This window comes from Opisthocomus hoazin, chromosome Z, assembly GCF_030867145.1.
Source record: "Opisthocomus hoazin isolate bOpiHoa1 chromosome Z, bOpiHoa1.hap1, whole genome shotgun sequence".
Lineage (NCBI taxonomy): Eukaryota > Metazoa > Chordata > Aves > Opisthocomiformes > Opisthocomidae > Opisthocomus > Opisthocomus hoazin.
Window position 1 is genome coordinate 3841364 of NC_134454.1, and position 19441 is coordinate 3860804.

A 19441-nucleotide genomic window follows, 5' to 3' on the forward strand; every position below is an offset into this window, starting at 1 on the left:
TTTTTCAAAGGTGCCTTTTAGCCAGTGGCCATACTCACTGGAGAGAGGTAAGTGGTTCAGTTTTGAGTGTCCTGATCTATTGCCTTTAGTATTTTTGATGTGATAACTTCATATTTGAGGAACATTTTACTTTTTATGTACATTTCATATATCAAATTGCACAAAAAAAATGACAGAAGTCCAAGTCTCGTCACCTCCCTGTCCGGATAGCTTATAGTTACATACGTGGAGTTTCAATAGCTTCAAAAAATACGATAGCCTTCTTAAAATATTTAGCAACACTGTCCTGCATACATGCACTCCCTCTAAATACTCTTTCTACTGAGATAACCTTGCCAATCCCAACAGTACTCCCTGCTATGACAGGGAACACATAGTATTTCTGAGCCTCACCATGGTAGAACCGTATGAGAACAATGGGAGTGCAATCAAATTCAATGTGTTTGTTTGATGCCTACTATAAGTATCCCAAAGTAGTGCTACAATACAAAAAACATGTTATCATTACCTAAAAACTTCTACATACAAGCACTTCCTAACACAGAATTTTTGCCTTCTGGCCTGGTTTTTAAAGAGAAAAGGAAAGACTATGTGTAAAGTGAAGTAAAATGTGAGAAGGCTTTTCCTATTTAAAAACTTCTTATCATCTAGTTACATACCAGGGAGTTTCATTATCACTACGGCAAATCACTCAAGAACTACCGTATACTTAGCTTTTTGTCTGTTCTCATGTGTAATATTACACATTACAAAATTTTACTGCTGATGAGTACATAATTCTGTAAGCCCTTTCTCCTACAGAACAGAAGAATCCAAAACTGCCATTGCTAGTACAAAGGTATAGCTTGCTAGGCCAGCTTTCCTTGTACTAATACATAATGGCTCACACAATAAAAAAATTTCAGTTTATATAGCATCAGAAAGCTGCTGTATAGGAGATTAAATAAAGAATGCAAGCATTTTCTCATTAGATAATTTACCCTATTGAAACTAATTTGGAAGATACAGATCATCGCAAGTTTCAGCTTTATCAAAACTGAAAGTGTATTCATACCAATACAGTAATTACATTAATAAAGTCTGTGTAAACAGCGCATTTTCTAATTCAAAGTAGCACATATTTCCCTGAAGCTCAAGAGGTTGGCCAGTCAATAGATTAATACATTCTGTCACCTAATACCTGAGATGATATAAGCAGATAGTAAAATTCAGTACTGGATAACACTAGGGTAAGAATATGATCCTGATCAAACATTTGTCAGTCTTTGTAAAAGATGACAGGTATTTGAGTAGGTAAGTGGATGCAGTGCAGCTCTCAATAAGATTCATGACAGAAGTGGAAGCAATGTTGTACCCCTGACAAATGCTAGACCACTTTAAAATGACAGAACTCAATTACGTTATACATAATATTATTATGTGGACCTAATAGTTTTTTTGATAACTAGGGAGAATTCTTTTGCTAAAGAAAGATAGAAACTGAGACTCTCATTCACTATTACTGCAAAATTATGTCAAACAGGTGATTGTACCATTAGCTTTTCAACAATCCGATCATTTGATCCGAAAGCTATTAAAAGATGTGATAAAGTTTGTTGCTTCAAACACAATATTAGCAGAATGAAAAGAAAACCTTGTAGAACCATTATTTTATTTGCTCTACTTTCAACACGGCATTAAAGAGAGTGTTAACATGAGGAAGCATATAAATGTACTTCTAGAATGCCTACAGTGACAAACATAAGTAACTTCAAGAAAACCTTGAAGAAGCTTTTCACTGTTGAAACATAACTTTCAAACTACTAATCCACACTTTTAAACACCTGTATAAAGCAGTTGTATCAAAGCTCTGTTAAGTCCAAATTCATTTTGACTCCTTTGCATTTATGACAGCAGCCTATTTTATCAAATCATAGTCTGCTTTGAAACTATGAATACTCAGATTGACTGCAAAACATTCTCATTACAAAAGCAATGATTTTTTTCTTTCATTTTACTCATTCAAGAAGTGTCCTACTGATCACTGAATGGGTACTGATACCCCCAAAAATAATTGACAGCTTTCCTTCAGTATTTAGGTAGTTAAAAATTAATTTGTATTTCTCACTGATAAGGATCAACAGTATACATACTTACTTGAACTTCTCAGTAAAATTTTCACTAAGAGACAATCATGATGTAGCAATGTTTCCAAAAGCAAGCTCAAATTACAGTACGGCTGGGATAAGAGCAGTTTCAGCTGACCGTGGGCTGCCATTTCTCTGGCTGGTGGAGTCCTTTCGAAATGCAAGATAAAGACAAAATAATGTAGTTAATTTATCTATGAAATTAATATCCTTAAAGTGCAGATGTAATGCTAACTCCCTTAAATGTCAGTTCCTCCTAGATTACTCTGAAAATGCTTTCATGCTTGCTTACTTTAAGGCAGCTCAGGGACGGAATTACATTTAATCTCAACAAGCTAAAAGCAAATTAACATTTGGTAGTCTGCCAAAGTTATAACTGATACAAAGCAACTTCATTTATCTCTTTCATTGAACCATGTTTGCCTTGTTCCACCAGGCAAAAGGATCTTTTTTTGTGCTTGAATAAATTTAAGGCTATTATTCTCTAGTTCACTGTTACATTAATTGTTTAGTAAGAGCTCTGAAGTGTCCTGGATGAAGTATATGAAGCTCTTTATTAAAAAACAGAGAGAATGCTCAAAGGGGCTGCAAGATTCCACATTAGGTTGACCAATTCTTACACAACCCAAAAATTCCACCTGAAATATTAGACTGGTTGGATAACTGCTTTGCTGGCAGGGAGAAGTAAGAAAGCGTAGTATAAATTCATTAGCTTTTAAGGAGATTGCGCTTTGTTCTCTGTTTGTAGTTTCCATGTTCTGCAAAAGTTCAGGCTTCCCAACAAAAACATTCCAGGGCTTCTTCTGAACTCAGCCAATGACACAACACCAACTGTTGAACTCGTATCAGAGCAATTAAATTAAAAAAAAAAAAAAATAAAAAAAAATCTTGTCCTGTGAGATGTTCATCTGCTATTATCTTCTTCTTGAAATATTTTTAAAAGACATTTTCAAAACTGGGTTGTGGGTAATTCTTTTCCTGGAAAGCTAAATTTTTCGTTATTTGGAAGGTTTTAAAATTAAATTTCAACCGATGTTTAGTGATTGTATTTATTCATTTTGGCTACAAGTTTATACCACAATAGTTGCTAACACTGAAAGTTTATGCACCACATATGTAAACTTTTATGCACATAAATTTTACCTGCACCATTCTAAAAACTACTTATGCGCTGAGGCATTAACCATGCAGTCATAAACATTATCTGCCAGTACACACACCACCTTCAGCATCAGTTAAAGCCTTCCTCATCAGGAGCTCTGTTTTCATAAAATCATAGAATCATTAAGGTTGGAAAAGACCTCTAAGATCATCAAGCCCAACTGCCAACCCAACCCCACCATGCCTGCTAAACCATGTCCTGAAGTGCCACGTCTACATGGCTTTTGAATACTTCCAGGGATGGGGACTCCACTGCCTTGGGCAGCCTGGTCCAATGCCTGACCACTCTTTCAGCAAAGAATTTTTTCCTAATATCCAATCTGAACTTCCCCTGACGCAACCTGAGGTTTTCCTGTCAGACTAGAGAAGGATTTGTATGCCTCTGCACATACACCGTATGTGCCATTTATATGCAGTATTGGGACAGAAGTAAAATGGGTTCATGTAGCTGTTCTAATGGAGGGCGAACTTCTCTATTGCGATGCACACTTCTGCAACCATCTCACTCAGCCGAGTGTGCTGCCACGCAACTCTGCTCATATGCACGCACGAAAAAACTGACAGACGGCTGCACAAAACCTTCGCACTTCAGTCTAGGTTACTATATAGACAATATATCTAACACAAGCCTACAACGTCTGGAAGTGAAAAGCTGATAATACTCCTCTAGTTTAGCCCCTCATATGTATGGATGTTTGCATTACCGGAAAAGCGTCATGCCACACATCTTGCAGGGCAACCTTGACATAATCGAAGGAAACCAAGCTTCCATAGCCCCATTTCCCAGCAGGACCTTTACATCACACTATTATGTCAAAACTTCACAGTTAATACTGTAACAGTCAGCCTTTGGGATTTTAACAGTAAAGCAAATACCTATGACTTGATAAGCAATGCATGTGCCATGAAAACTTATGTACAGCTTTTGTGCTTTTCGTCTAGTACATTAGATGCAGTCATTGATAATGCAGCACTGGCTAGACAATTATGTTTTTGCACACAAGCACATACTAGATTCTAATAGTATTTATCAAAAATATATACACACATACATTTAAGTCTTGATAGAACTTGCAGCCTAAACTTTTCCATATTTAAAATACATCTTGCATTCAAACTTTCAGCATTAGGGATTTGCATTCTTAATAGTATTATCTTAATTTCTGTACATTCAAGATTAGTTATATATATAAGCTCCAATGCATGTTAAGAACTAAGTAGTAGCTAGTACTTAAAAGTTTAAATTAAAACAATTACTATATTCATACTAGATTTAGTGCTGTGGCTGAGAGCAAACTCTACACTTCACAAACTCAGTTAAAATATATGGGCCAGTTTCACTTTGTTTCTCCCCTGAATGCCATGTTATTATGTCTAATAAGGTCACTCATTGCCTTCAAACTATAAAAAAGGGGGCAGGTTTGGTCAATCAGATTTATGAAGGATAATATTTTAAATTGCTTTAGAAATAAATGCCATTTTTAGAATATTTGAGTTGAAATAAAACTTGTCTGTCATTGACCAGATGGGAAGTTATCATGTTGTAATATACACCAGTTCTTGGCTCTCTAAGCTTCTTGCAAATTGAAATGTACAATGGTGTGACTCACTTGGAGGAAAAATAAAATATAGCAGACATTCCCTACAGCCATGAAGCTAGCACCAATAAATGCACTGAGAAGTTTTGTAACGTGCATATGGAGAGGCATATGTTCTCCCATCCTCGTAGCTCAGTACTAGTGAAAATAAGACTAGCCTCATAAAAAGTGACAAAAGGTGAAGTACATATAAATATCACACATATAAATGTTCAGTTTTGTACAGTAAAAGAAAAAAAAAGAACTCTGATTTGCAAATGGTGTGATTATAAGCCCCAAATGAAGCAAAGAATGAATCACAATTACCACTAAGGGAACTGTAATATAAATTATCAGTAATTATTTAGTTTGATAACCAACCATGTTATTTTGGTTGGTATCCAAGACAGAAAAAAAGAAAACCTCAAATGACAAGTTCAAGATTTTATATGAGAAATAAATGTTTAATCCATGTTAACAACATTGACAAAGATGTTGAAGTCAAATAGATAAGAGGAAACAGACTTTAGCCATGTTTAGGCATGAAAAATAATGTAGTAAATCTGGTTAAATAGTGAAATTGTAAACAAAATCATTTCAGCAACTAGCAAAACTTTCTCTTGAAATATCAAAATTAGGAAGAGCAAATACTTAAAAGGTACATTTATGCCACATTAGAGTCTTCAGTTAAAAATTCAGTGGCCACAGCTGGGAGGTGTACAATGGCTTGTGCTTCCAATTTTGTTATGGAAGCGAATACATATTTTTATTAGACGTAAGAAGTAAAAACATAAAACAATCCAGGAAGAATTAGGATGCTGTAAAAAATGGTTTACTGCAATACTTAAACATAATGTGTCTTGTTAATATTCTAAGTGCAATATTTAAAGAAAGAAAAGCTTCCATGACATAAATACACAGTGTAAAACTGATAAAAAAATTGGAACACCTCAGAATATGTCCCTCAAATTACTTCACTAGTTACAGGGTCTTTCACTGTTTTTTTTCTGAGCAGCTAAAAGGTGTGTTGTTAAAAGTAAACGTTAAATACTTTACCAACGTAGTTCACTCATTATCACCAGGACAGTATACATGGCTCCATATATTTGGATTGTCCACACAGAGACACACTAACTACATCTTCTCAGAGATGTGCTTTCTTTGTTTTCTTTCTCCTCATTTTCCTATTTGGTGGTCAAGAAGACGTATATTTTCCCACCTTTCACCCATGGAAAATACGTAAATGTTTGATAGCTCTGGAATAGTTTTGTTCAAGACAAATCTGTCCTAAATAGCATCTGTAAAATCCTCATTCCACTGCAAAAAAGAGAATTATGTCACACTGAAATGGTACCAGCATTTTCTTTACATACTGTAACTCAGCAGAGGGTACTCACTTGTGAAGTCATCTTCCAAACCTCATAACTCACAGTATAATTTAAATTTTGAGTACTGGCCTTGGATTAGGGCATCAAAAAGCTTTTCATCTTTTTTGCAGTGAGTCCTTAATGAAGCATAAATTTTCCCAGAAATAGAGTAGAACCCTTTTACAATGATCATGCAGTCATCGCCTTTCCTATATCCTGCGTTCTCCTCTCCTTTCTCTCTACCCAAGCACAGTGTATGAAACCACTGAGAAATTTCCTTGAAGCGCGATTGAGAGGTAGGCATCCTACAAGCACAAGATCTTTCAAGCTTTAGAAAAACTTCTATTTCAAGCAGGGAAAAGGACACATTCTGAATGCAATGGTTATTCACGCTGTTTGGCATTTTGGTTGGCCAGCCACACGTGTCGGCTCAGTCACAGCATCCGTGGCCTCTGGCTCAGCAGGTGTCAGGGGCACCACGGAAGGAGGCAAGGCTATGGAGAGAAATCAGCATGTTTGGTGTCGTATGGGGAAAAATCATAGGGAAGATACTATGATGTAAAAGGTACAAGGTACTGCACGTACAAGGTAAGAGGTAACAAAACCACAGCACATCGGTCTTCAATAGGTCACCATAGGTCACCACTGACGATAACATATTCCTCCAAGATATAGAAATACTTTCTCAGAAAACACAATAGAAACTCAGAAAAGCAGCTTTCCATGAAAACGGAGAGTGAAAATCTCTCAGGAAATAACTTTTGAAGAGTAGGAGGAGGTGAAGAGGTTAGGAGAGGATCTGCACTGGTGTGGGAGTGCTTGAGGTTCAAAATTAGAAAGGGAATGACAGCACAGCTGGTAGCATATGTCTCATATGTAACTTGTCATTATATGCAGTGACACAGAAAAAGAAATTAAGCTTTTGCCTCTAATCATGCAGTAATCTCCAAAAAAATCAACTACGATCAAGCAGCATATTTTTCAATAAGTTATTTATATATAAAACTTTTTTTTTAACCAGCAATCATAAACAGAGGCACACATTCTTTATCTCCCTTTTAATTATAAGTCTTTCAAAATGGCACCTGTGCTGAACTACATTATTGTGAAGGGATATATACTCTTTAATTAAAGCAAGAAAACCTTAGAGATAATTCAAATATCAAACATAATGAATACACTAGCAAAAAGCTACAATGAGCACTGCTTTCAGAGTGACCTTTCTTACAGACTCTTAAAGTTCAAAGATTAGGGAAATCTGCAATGAATTTTTAAAAAGTTCCTATATTTTTTAATTGGAATATTAGTTAGATATTTATTCAGATATACTCTTTTCAAAATGTTGTACTAGTATTTGATTAATATTGACTATCTGGTCATTCTTTTACAACAATCAACTTTTGATACTTACTTCAGTAAGGAAGAGCAGGATGATGGTATGCAAAATAACCACTGTAATGGATGATAAAATACTTTGGAAAAATCTTGAGGAAGATGTTCATCAGAATTGTTCAGAAATGTCCTAAAAAAACCCAAATACTTCTGGATTACATGGAAGACTGAAAATCCATTCATACCACTGGTACTAAACATGTTTAAATAGAAGACAGAAAATACCCTAAGATAAATAGTACTAAGATATGTGTGCATGCACATAATTGCAAATTTATTTATCTTATGTACTGTTAAAAATGTCATTTTACATATTATTTACTTTCACTCTTTGAAACTTGGTATCTAGCACTGTCAGTACTGTTCAAGCAGATTTCTTCTGTTTGTACTCCTACATAGTGCATTTTCAAACTATCTTTGAATATAGGCATTGAATGAGCAAATTGCTCTTCAGTCATTCATTTCTATAGCTCTCGCCTTTCTGCACAATACATGTATCATATTATCAATACTTTTATCATAGTCATAAGTAAAATATCTTTTGAAATTATAATACTTCTCATTTGAGTAACATGCAAGTACATACAGACTTTGGAATAAACTGGACAAAAATTTGAACCAGAAGCTTTAGACCTTCACTGGCTTGTGAGAAAGAGAATATCTGACGAAAAAAACACTGTTTTCAAATATAAGGACTGCTTTATGTCACTTCTGCATTACTTCTCTTATCCAAGGGTTGTGAGAGGCAAAGATCAGACGTGTTCAATCCACTGATAGTAAAAATTAACTATTTTTATTAATGATATTATTAGAAATACACATAGTTATAGGAAGAGAATTACAGAATTTAATATTTGTCTTTAATTAATATTTAATAATAAATAATAACAAATATGCTAGTATTTGTACAATTGTGGAGCAACCACTAGGATGCAATAATGTGTGATAGGAATGGATGTCCCTTGACCTCTTCCCTTTTTACTCTCGTTTACACTGAATACGATTCCAGCAGAGGGGATATAGACTGTTGCATCCATCCTCCATTCACCATAATTGATTATCACTTATTCTGCACCTTACTTTTCAACTTACTTTGCTCACAGTTTTTCATCTTAGTAACTCCTCTGAAGTTTGTTTCTCCATATATCATGTCTGGGATTTTCTAAGTTTTATAAAGAAGGTAACTACCTTTAAAAATGCCGCTTCTACAGAACTCATTTATGGTATATTCGCTTTACTTTCTGGAGTGATTCAATGTCATTCCCACTGTTGAGTCAGTACTCCTTCTATTGCAGTAAGAGTAGCAGGACGTTCCAAAATACCTCAGGCAAAGACCAGAGGGTTTTTTCAGGACAAGAGAATCTTTCCATATGACATGAAAAAAGCTACTGCCATGATATGGAAACAGTGAGAGTGGATCTCACCACTTAAAACTGGAGACAGAATGGAAACCCTTGGAGCTCCTAACCTAAAAAGTAAACTCTCTCCTTTCTTATAGGGTGCTTTGTCATTATGGCATTAATAGAATTTGTATTTTGTCATTTAATTATTTACAATCACTTTTAAACTCTTTTTCACAGCTGCATATAACTAATTTAGAAGTGTAGCTACATGTCTATAAAGTCACTGTTTGCCTATAAGATCGCAGACGAAAGAAGAGAGTTACACTTGCTCATCAAGAAGGACAGGTATATAGCTTCTGAACTTCCCCAAAAGACAAGATGATTTATTAGGAAATTAATTTTACTAATCAAACAAAATTAGTAGGAAGAATTTACTGCAGACTTCAAAATGATCTTAAGCAATATCTGAGCAGAAGGATTAGCACATAGCAAATTTGTGCTCTTTGTGAATTCATGAATACCTGAAGATTAAAAATAAAGCTGACTGTAATACATAGAGAGAACTTAAACCAGAAAATAATTTTTTTAAAGACAGTAATTTCAACATTGTGAAAAAATAAAACAAAAAATCTTACTGTCTCTCCTCCTCTGAAGTATTTTTCTTAATATAGCAAAGCATACAGCAAACTTCCTACAAAAAAGCATGATAGATATAGTTTGGGTGGTAATCTATATACAATAAAAGGCCACATCTTGTCTACTGATAATCCAGAGGAGGCCCCAGCAATGATGCGAGGGCTGGAACCCCTCTGCTGGGAGGAAAGGCTGGGAGAGCTGGGGCTGCTCAGCCTGGGGAAGAGAAGGCTGTGGGGAGACCTCAGAGCAGCTGCCAGGGCCTGGAGGGGCCGCGAGAGAGCTGGAGAGGGGCTGGGACAAGGGCAGGGAGTGACAGGACAACGGGTGATGGCTTTAGACTGAAAGAGGGGAGATTTAGATAAGGCATAAGAAGGAAATTCTTCCCCATGAGGGTGGTGAGGCCCTGGCCCAGGCTGCCCAGAGGAGCTGTGGCTGCCCCCTCCCTGGCAGGGTTCAAGGCCAGGTTGGACGGGGCTGGGAGCACCCTGGGCTGGGGGAAGGGGTCCCTGCCCATGGCAGGCGGGTGGGATGAGATAATATTTAAGGTCACTTCCAACCCAAACCATTCTGTGATTCTATGTATGAAGTGTTTGAGAGACTTCTGGGCTAAAACAGCTTGTTCTTGGCTGTCTCCTAAGGACAAGGATAGAGCAGACTTTTGGACTCTGAGGCTTACAACAAAACCTCTACACAAATTTTTAATTAGAGATTGAGATAATATGAGGGCTTTGAACATTGTTTAAATATCAGAAGAACTTCACATACTGTAAAAAATGAAGTGTCCAATGATAATACAATAATTCTGGTGCCAGCATTTCTCAGTGTCCACTGCTGGCTATGTAATTCTTGCCAGGAAAACTGAACTCCGTGCCAGACGGTTTAATTCGACTACTCTTCTGACAGAAGTATAATAATAGCTAGTAGGAAACTTGTTTTGACTACAAGTTATGTTAAAGCAGCTGCCTATAGTCTCAAAGCAGTGGATAGCATCTGTGAAAGTATTTAATACCGCAGCAAGATTCCAAGTTACAGTAGTTCTCTTCTTCAGTAGAGTATGACAAGGTGAGAATTGATCTTGTAAGCCTCAGTGCAGGTGTGAAAAAATGAGATGCCAACAAGATGCATCCTAATGGTATTTCCTTGAAGACTTCGAAGGATGTAGCTCTTTGTACAAGGAATAAATATGACTGAAGAGCAAGTTTGAGAATTATAATTAAGAGAAATATTTTCAGTTTTTCAAACTGAATGACAGATACTTTTACCCAGTAGACAGCAATTTTACCAACAGCATTTCTAAATTTGTCTCAGCATTCAAGTCATTCACCTGATTTCTTGTTGAGAAAGTAAGATATAATAATTCATAATATGAAATCATGAAAAGGTGCATCCACGTTACTCTTAATGATCTTCCCTAACAGGAAAATTGGTATCTCCTACTCTGTGTAAAAGACTAAAGAATGTAGAAAAAACCATAAGAATAGATCTGCTTGAACTCGAGCAACGCTCAACCTGGTGCAGAAGACACTCTCTACACTGAGGTTGTAAACGGGTCTGTTGTACTGTACATTTCCAGCCTGCTTCTCCTGGAAAATTTCACTCAGTAAAAAATGATGAACAAAGAACAGCATTGGATTCTCCTACGAAATCCACAAGCAGCACTGAAACTGTTAGATCCGCTGCACAAAACCTGGCTATTTGAACTGAGTAACTGACAACAACCTCGTCAGTAAGACTATGATGACTGCAAATTCAGAGGGATGAAAATCCTCTTTTTTCAGAGGTTTGGGTCAGCAGCAAGAAAACAGCAACACCTGGCAGTTTTGGGGAGTGCATTCTGGAGACTGCTGTTTTTCAACAGCTTCCTGAACAATCTGGACAAAAGCGGGCAGACAGAACTCGTGTTTAGGACATTTGCAGGTGACACTACGCGGTGGGAAGCGGGCACATTAGTTAACACAATAAACAGCAGAGTGCCAAGTCATGGATGATTGTGCCAACAAAAACTCACAAAATTCAGTCAGGTAAAGTGCAACTTTTTGCTTCACGAACAGAATTATAACAACCTAGGCTGGGAACTTTCTGTCTGAGTACCAACCCTACCCAACCCAAGCCTGGGGTTTATGGCCAGTAGGGTGTTGAACACAAGGCAGCAGTGTATTCTCCCTAGAAACAAGGCAAACCACACATTGGGCTGCATGAGGAAGAGTATGCCAAGCAAACTTAACAATAGTGATTCGCCTCCTCTACCTGGCAACAGCTAAGTCTTACCTAGAATATTTTGTCCAGGCATTGGGCCTACAGCTCAAGGAGCATGTGAGGAAACTGGAAAGGACTAGGCTACATCATCTGTGACAAGAGGTTGAAGTATCTAGGCTCCTTTACCCTGGTGTAGAGGTGGCTACAGGGTCAAGTCATCTAATGCCAGCCTGCAACTGCCCAAAGAGTAATTACAAAGACAACATTAACTAACTTTTCTCAGTGGGGAGTGGTGTAATACAGCAAGCCATAGCCAGCAGCTTTGGAGGTTCACACTAGATATTAGGCAGTACTTAGCATTAAGGCAGTGCAGCCATGGAACAGGCCTCCTGGAGAGGCTGTAGAATTTCCTGGAGGTTTACATGGGTCAGCTAACACATTCATGCCTGACTGCTCTTGGTGACTGTCCTGCTTTTGAGCAGGAAGTTGGACTAGATGATGTCCAGTAGCCCTTTCCAACCAAAATTTCTATTATGCTAAAGTTACTTCTAGAAAGCCAGAAAAGAGTGGAAGAAAACGAAGCACAGAAAAATGAGTACTAAAAACTGACGACCCAAGATTCATCAGTGAATTTAGGACCAGGTCTAAGCAACCTCGTCATACAGAAAAGAAACTCTAATTGACAGCAGAATGCACAACGTTTGATCACAAAATTAGGAAGGAGAAAGAATATGCCAGAATCACTTTATTTGAAGTTGAGGATATTATTAATTTTTCAGCACCCCTACTATTTTGTTGCATTTCAACTACATAATAAAGAATCTTGAATAATTTTAATTCCCTGGAAGCAATAGTTAATACAGCACCTCTAGTAAGTTGGAAATGAGCCAATCCTATTATTAGACGACAACTGGAAAACAATGTTCTGTCATCACCGCTTTTATGATTACACGAAACTTTCCTGAGAAGTCTAAAGATTAATTTAAACCTAGACCCTGCAGGGAAATCTTCTAGTACCAAAAGAGAGCATGACAGATTTAAAAGAAAAATCTTTATTGCACTTCCAGTGAATTTCACCAAAGTTTTGAAAGATACAGGGCCAAACTAACAGATAGAAATATTGATTATGTAGCTGTAATTGTAAATAGAACTGATCAAGTATTAGTATTCCTTTAAAATCACACATAACTTTTAAATTTGTTACTGATTTAGACTCTTAACATGATGAAATATGCACAACTCTGTAAATAACAGACTTAGGAATTCACCATAAAATTCAGTATATGAAAATGTTTTCAACTGGATATAGTCATTCAAGCAGCTTATTTGGTAAACCTGTTTTTTCTTTGTATTCTGGGCACTGGTCTAGGTTACCTGACAAATATTGGCTGTAATGAAATATACAGTATGAAAGAACTATTTTGATAACAGAGTTTTGCAAGTTTTGAAAATAGAAGTTTTGAATACATAGTTCATAAAAAATATCCCTTTTCACTTACAAAGAAACATGCATCATCTCTATAGCAATGTTTTTTACTGTTATTATTATTTTTCTTACTGTATTACAAAATATGACATTTTTTGTATTCTTCTTACTCAAAGCTGCCAGATTTTGGTTCTGATTTGCAGCGTACTTTATAGTAAATTAAATGAGCTGCTACATCCTACGCATGTCAAGTTTTTGTTCTCTGGAAAAGCAAATTAGGATACTGAAATTTATTTGCCTAAATGTGAAAACTATATGACCAAGTTGCTAATCTGTAGAATATTACATAAAATACAAAATATGCTGTCTCACTCTCTCCGTTGGCACTTTGTTCTGAAACTTAGTGAGTTCTCAAGTTAGCACACATTTTTTAACAATCCAGGTATAGATAAATCTGTAAACAACTTGATTAGTGGAAGACACTAGAATAGCTAAGGAAACAGACTATACTACGTATTTATTTTACTCCACCATTCTAAGAGCTTTCACAAAGGAAAGGTGAAATATCAAAACTGACCACAGAAGGAGCTACCAGCTACCACAACATCCGTTTCTGCCTCCACTACCATTACCACAGCAGGACTGCCTAATCTGTTCATGGGTCATCTTCTTCATTGCTATTTTTCCATGAGCCTGTATTGCACAAGATCAAATATTCTATTACAAACCACTTTTGCATGTTCCTGAGAGCCCATAAACATTAAAATAAGCCCACAAAAAAGATTTAGTTAAAGAAGCTTAAATGAAGGAGGTCTCCACCCTCCTCTGTGTACCACTAGTATTACCTAGAATATTCTTATTCAGAAAAATTAAATAAACCCCAGCTGAATAGGATTTGGTTTTCATAGTTTTGGGCTTTGTTGTCGCTGTTTATGAAGTTGTAATCTCACATTGTATTGTGTTTTACACCAAATTTATAGCAGAATTTTTAGCATGAAAAAGCAACGAAAGACTCAGACCCAATTTCAGTGCAAGTAACGTCCTTTTCTTTACAGTTGTGACTTCTGAAGACATATTTTTGTAAAGATGGTCATTTTACACTCTTTCTCTTTTAAACTATATTTAGTATTTGTTGATGCATACGGGTCATGTAACCAGATCATCATTTCAGTAAATTAAATTCCAGCACTTACAGAATTATGGGATGTCAGAGGAACATTCTACTTTACCTGGAAGCTGAAGGTATATAAATCTGAACTAGAAAGACTATGAAATTTTTTCAGTTGGATGAGTGATGAAGTCCTTGAAACCTTATGAAAAGCTTTGGTACCATAGTAGTAAACATTTTTAGACTGGTAAGAATGTATTTCTAAGAAAATGTGTCCTAACCGAACAGTAAATTGCAAGTTTGGGACAGTAATTAATAACGATATTCTACTGTTTGTGTTACAGAGGAAATCAAACCAGACATTCACCATGGTCTATATTATCACTATACAAAAAAATGTGCAGTGTAGGGGTTTGATCCAAAGCTCCTAAAATCCCAGTAGATATAATTGGGCTTTAGGTACGATTGTGAAGGTAAGTTCAAGACTGAATCCAGAAACAGTCAAACATTATCAAAACGTGTCAACACTATGCATCGCATTTATATTTCAACACAATTATTCACCCTGTAGATCTATCCATGTAAGCTCAAGAACCAATTTTATCTCAAACTGAATGTTTCTTTCATACTCACTCATACAAATTCTTCAGTGGTGAAGTTAAAATAGCCAGCACAGAGAGCAGACTATTGCAGTGACTATGTATTTCATAGATCTTGAGATCTCTGTCTTCATGTGGATTCAGAAACTCCTGTACTGAGCTGCAAACTGACCAGAGCATATCTTCAGTGGACATCAAAATTGCTGCAATATCAATTCTTCAGGGAAAAAAAACGTGAAAATAGCATTACTTACGACATCAGGACAGTGGTAAAACTCCGTTAAATAGAGCTTTCCTCTGACAACATAAAATACCTAAATCATAGCAAGGACTTCAAACTCTCAGCTCACACAGAATGTTATCTCTGCTGAGTGTCTCTCATCTCCTACAAAGGATTAGCTCCTAAGTTTTTAACTTGCATGGCTGCCACGGACTATGTCGCTTCCAAAATCTAAAAAATGGAACCTATACATGCAGGAAAGATATATAGCACAGGGGCAGGATGACAAATACACCATTTTCTTCAGTCAAACAAGACATTGGATAGAAAGAGAAAGGACAGAGTTAGGGCTAGCTTCCACCTGGAGACACCTGTTTTAGTATTTCTTAAAGAGACCCTCCTCTCTGGCAAAAAGAACCGCAACAAGAAGAACTTCCAGCTTCATACTTCCTAAAATGACAGGAGAAGGAATAGCCTCTTCGTCCCCTCTCTTTCTACACCACTGGCTTCATTCTGGCAAATCTTTTGATGTGACCTCATAGTTCATTCACTTGAAAAGCCCTACGAAAACTCCAATTCTACTGGAACACACAGAGTTTTCTTCATGAATCAATGGCTTGATTTCTAATCCTGCCATTTCTGCCCACATTTTTGGTGCACCAGCACTCCTCAACGCACTGTTCATCATGAGGCTTTCAAACCAATCAAGCAGTTTATGGAACAATTTCACCAAGATTTCAAAAGAGGTCTTTGATGCTGCCCAGTTTAGTACATGACTATTAACTATACTTTAAGATACAAGCTATATTGAATTAAAATGAACATCAAAATATATAAGTTGTGTATATCCCCTTTGCTGTGTTCATTAACATTTAAATACAAATCAAAGCAGTGTGTAACAGAAAACTAAGATTTACTTATTTTATCCATTAAAAGTGTGCATTAAGTATACAACCATTACCTGATTTGTGGTGTTCTCTTGTAACTGGGGCAAGCCTGACAATATCTGGAGGACAGCATAGCCAAAGATTGCTCTAGTACATCTGTAAGAATCTCCTGGGCTGTCTTGGGAGGTAGAATAGTCCATAGATCATGATGAAGACCACAGCAGAAGTAATGCCACATCTGGACAGAGAATGAGCATCTTTCCCCCTAGCAAAACCACCACACGTTAAATAATAAAAACACACCTTCCAAAATGTCTATTTAGTTGCTGTATGTTTAATTATTCAATCTGAAAGGGAACAGCTGAAGAGTTTCAGGCACATGATGACCTAAAAATGGTACTTGACAAGATGCGAAACACCTTTAATAGCAAGGAAACACATGATCCATTTCAGTTACAAAACTAGATTTCTGCCACAAAACCAAACCACAGCGTTCAACCTCCTACATCGTTAGTTAACCTAGTCTCAAAACTCACAGTTTTCTAAGTCTATTTTAAAAACATATACTGTATTCTGTACTCACTAGAATAGTCAGATGAATTTAATTTAAAGTTTCTTGGTCCTCAAAGGAAAATAATTATTTAAATTACTTAAACATATGTATTTCCTCAGATACATAATTTCCACACATAACCATGATTGTGAAACTTTGGTTATAAATAATGGATATGCAATAGAAGTAGAAAAAAATAACAACTGACCAATTGAATTGATAATAAGAGATGTCCAAAATTTTTTAGCAAGTTTTTTTTTTTTCCTTTTGTAATGGTAACTCATTGAAACTAAAAATTTTTTGGGAAGGAATCAACATTGGTATTAATATTTCATTATCTATACAGAACCACACCAATATGACACAGATAAATACAGCGGAGTCAAAATCACAGTGGTTAATCCATAATATCTCTAAGAAGTAAATAGTTCAGCTCACATTTAGATATTTTAACTAATACATACTCAGCAAATAGCACTATGATGAAGCTGTATCAGAACAAAGGCTTGAATCTTCACTTTCAACATTCCAGTGGTGTTGGGAAATATCTTAAGAATTTGTTGATATTTTAGCATTATCAGAAATACAAAACAACCCCACGATTTTTAAAACTCTGTAGGAGTTTGACAGGCATTCTCTAATAATAATAAAAAAACAAAATAATCTAGCTTCTTTTTAAACACATTACCAGGTTATTGGAAGTTGTCATTATGCAGTATTTCTCTGTCATAATATTTGAAGTGTATTTTGTATTAAAACATAATAAATTAAGACAAAGATCAAAAGTACCAAACTTGTGACCATTGTTCTAGTCACTAAATTTATGATTGGCATAGGCATTTCCAAAATCTCATTTAGAAAAAAGAAAAACAAATCATTAAGATGTCAGATTTTCCAAATTTCAATCATGAAACTCATAACTTTGTAACTTTGCATAACTCAAACATTAATACATTTCCGTAAGTCTGAGTTTCCTAGTTATATTACTGTGACCACTCTTGAGATACATCCCAGTAGAACTTAACCAGAAATAAACCTCTGACCCTACCTTACAGGCATTTTATTAACATTTGTGTTCTTTGCAAAAAAATTTCAACTGTTAAGAATAAACTTAACAAGCAAAGAAATAATTAGTTCGAATGCCTAATGGAAGCTAATAGTTTTTGGTCATATCTTTAAGATACAAAACTAAAATTAAAATTTTTCAAAAACCGTGCAGTCGTAACAACCAGAAATAGAATTCTAAACTGACTTTGTAACATAGGGTATTCATTTTTTTAAGTAACTGAATGTTGGCAAGTTTTACTTTTTAACTGTGTAACTACAAACACAAATTGCTTCATTTTCTCTGCTTTATTTAATTTAAAGCAGTAAATAGAATAACACCCCTTCTCTAAGATTGTGCCTCCACTGCAGAAGCAACAGTTTCACTGACAAATTAAAAGAGATTCATCCCCCTTTTTCTGACCTGTTTTTCGATTTGCTGCCATTTATAGACAATTCTACTAGTAAACATCTGCTATTTTCGCAGGCTTCATACAATACAAACAGATGTGAGCTTTTATTTAGCTTATATATCAGGAAACAAGCAGCTGCGCTTTATTACATAAGCCACTCAATATTATCTTTGAACAGACAATTCTTTATTCTTTGACTATTAGAAAACATAAGTTCCCAAAGCTACAGCAGATGTCTGATACACTAAAAGCTCCATTTGAAGACGTCATCCAGAGAGCTGGCCCAGCGGCACGGTGGGTGTTCCCTGCACTCTGCCAGCGAGATCCTGGACCCAGAGAGTTTTTGCTCCCTGGCAGCTTCGACTCTGAGCGCTGAATGGGAACAGTGTCCTTAGAGCTCAGCTCAGAGCTCACATTGCCACAAATTCGCTGCTTGTGTCTCACAAAATCTCTGCTTAACTTTCCTAAAATATATTAAAAATTGTCTGTGGTCTCACAGTGGTTATAATCACAGAATCACAGAATCACAGAATGTTCGGGGTTGGAAGGGACCTCTGGGGGTCACCCAGCCCAACCCCCTGCCCAAGCAGAGTCACCCAGAGCAGGCTGCACAGCACCGTGTCCAGGCGGGTCTTGAATATCTCCAGAGAAGGAGACTCCACAGCCCCTCTGGGCAGCCTGGGCCAGGGCTCCGTCACCCTCAGAGGGAAGAAGTTCTTCCTCATGTTCAGACAGAACTTCCTCTGCTTCAGTTTGTGCCCGTTGCCCCTTGTCCTGTCGCTGGGCACCACTGAAAAGAGTCTGGCCCCATCCTCCTGACACCCACCCCTGAGATATTCATAAGCATTTATAAGGTCCCCTCGCAGCCTTCTCTTCTTCAGGCTAAACAAGCCCAGCTCCCTCAGCCTTTCCTCATAGGAGAGATGCTCCAGTCCCCTCACCATCCTCGTAGCCCTCCGCTGGACTCTCTCCAGTAGCTCCTCATCTTTCTTGAACTGGGGAGCCCAGAACTGGACACAGCACTGCAGATGGGGCCTCACTAGGGCAGAGTAGAGGGGGAGGGGAATCTCCCTCGACCTGCTAGCCACACTCCTCTTAATGCACCCCAGGATCCCATTGGCTTTCTTGGCAGCCAGGGCACACTGCTGGCTCATGGTTAACCTGTCGTCCACCAGGACACCCAGGTCTCTCTCCGCAGAGCTGCACTCCAGCAGGTCCACCCCAAGCCTGTACTGGTGCACGGGGTTGTTCCTCCCCAGGTGCAGAACCCTGCATTTGCCTTTGTTGAACCTCATCAGGTTCCTCTCTGCCCAGCTTTCCAGCCTGTCCAGGTCACGCTGAATGGCAGCACAGCCTTCCGGTGTATCTACCACACCTCCCAGTTTGGTGTCGT

The 19441-nt window shown here is 37.1% G+C and overlaps 1 protein-coding gene across 2 annotated transcripts in view; it reads right to left on the reverse strand.

The window, feature by feature from the left end:
- The window catches only part of KIAA0825 (KIAA0825 ortholog), a 251925-nt gene that overhangs the window by 140328 nt on the left and 92156 nt on the right, over positions 1 to 19441 (reverse strand). The window contains exons 11-14 of one of the 2 annotated variants that reach the window (XM_075446980.1): positions 16113 to 16303; positions 14966 to 15148; positions 7643 to 7753; positions 2137 to 2276 (exon numbers count right to left, since the gene is read on the reverse strand). In XM_075446980.1, the coding sequence (XP_075303095.1) occupies positions 2137 to 2276; positions 7643 to 7753; positions 14966 to 15148; positions 16113 to 16303 (625 nt within the window). The remainder of the gene's footprint in view (positions 1 to 2136; positions 2277 to 7642; positions 7754 to 14965; positions 15149 to 16112; positions 16304 to 19441) is intronic. The other variant, XM_075446981.1, reaches the window with a different exon arrangement.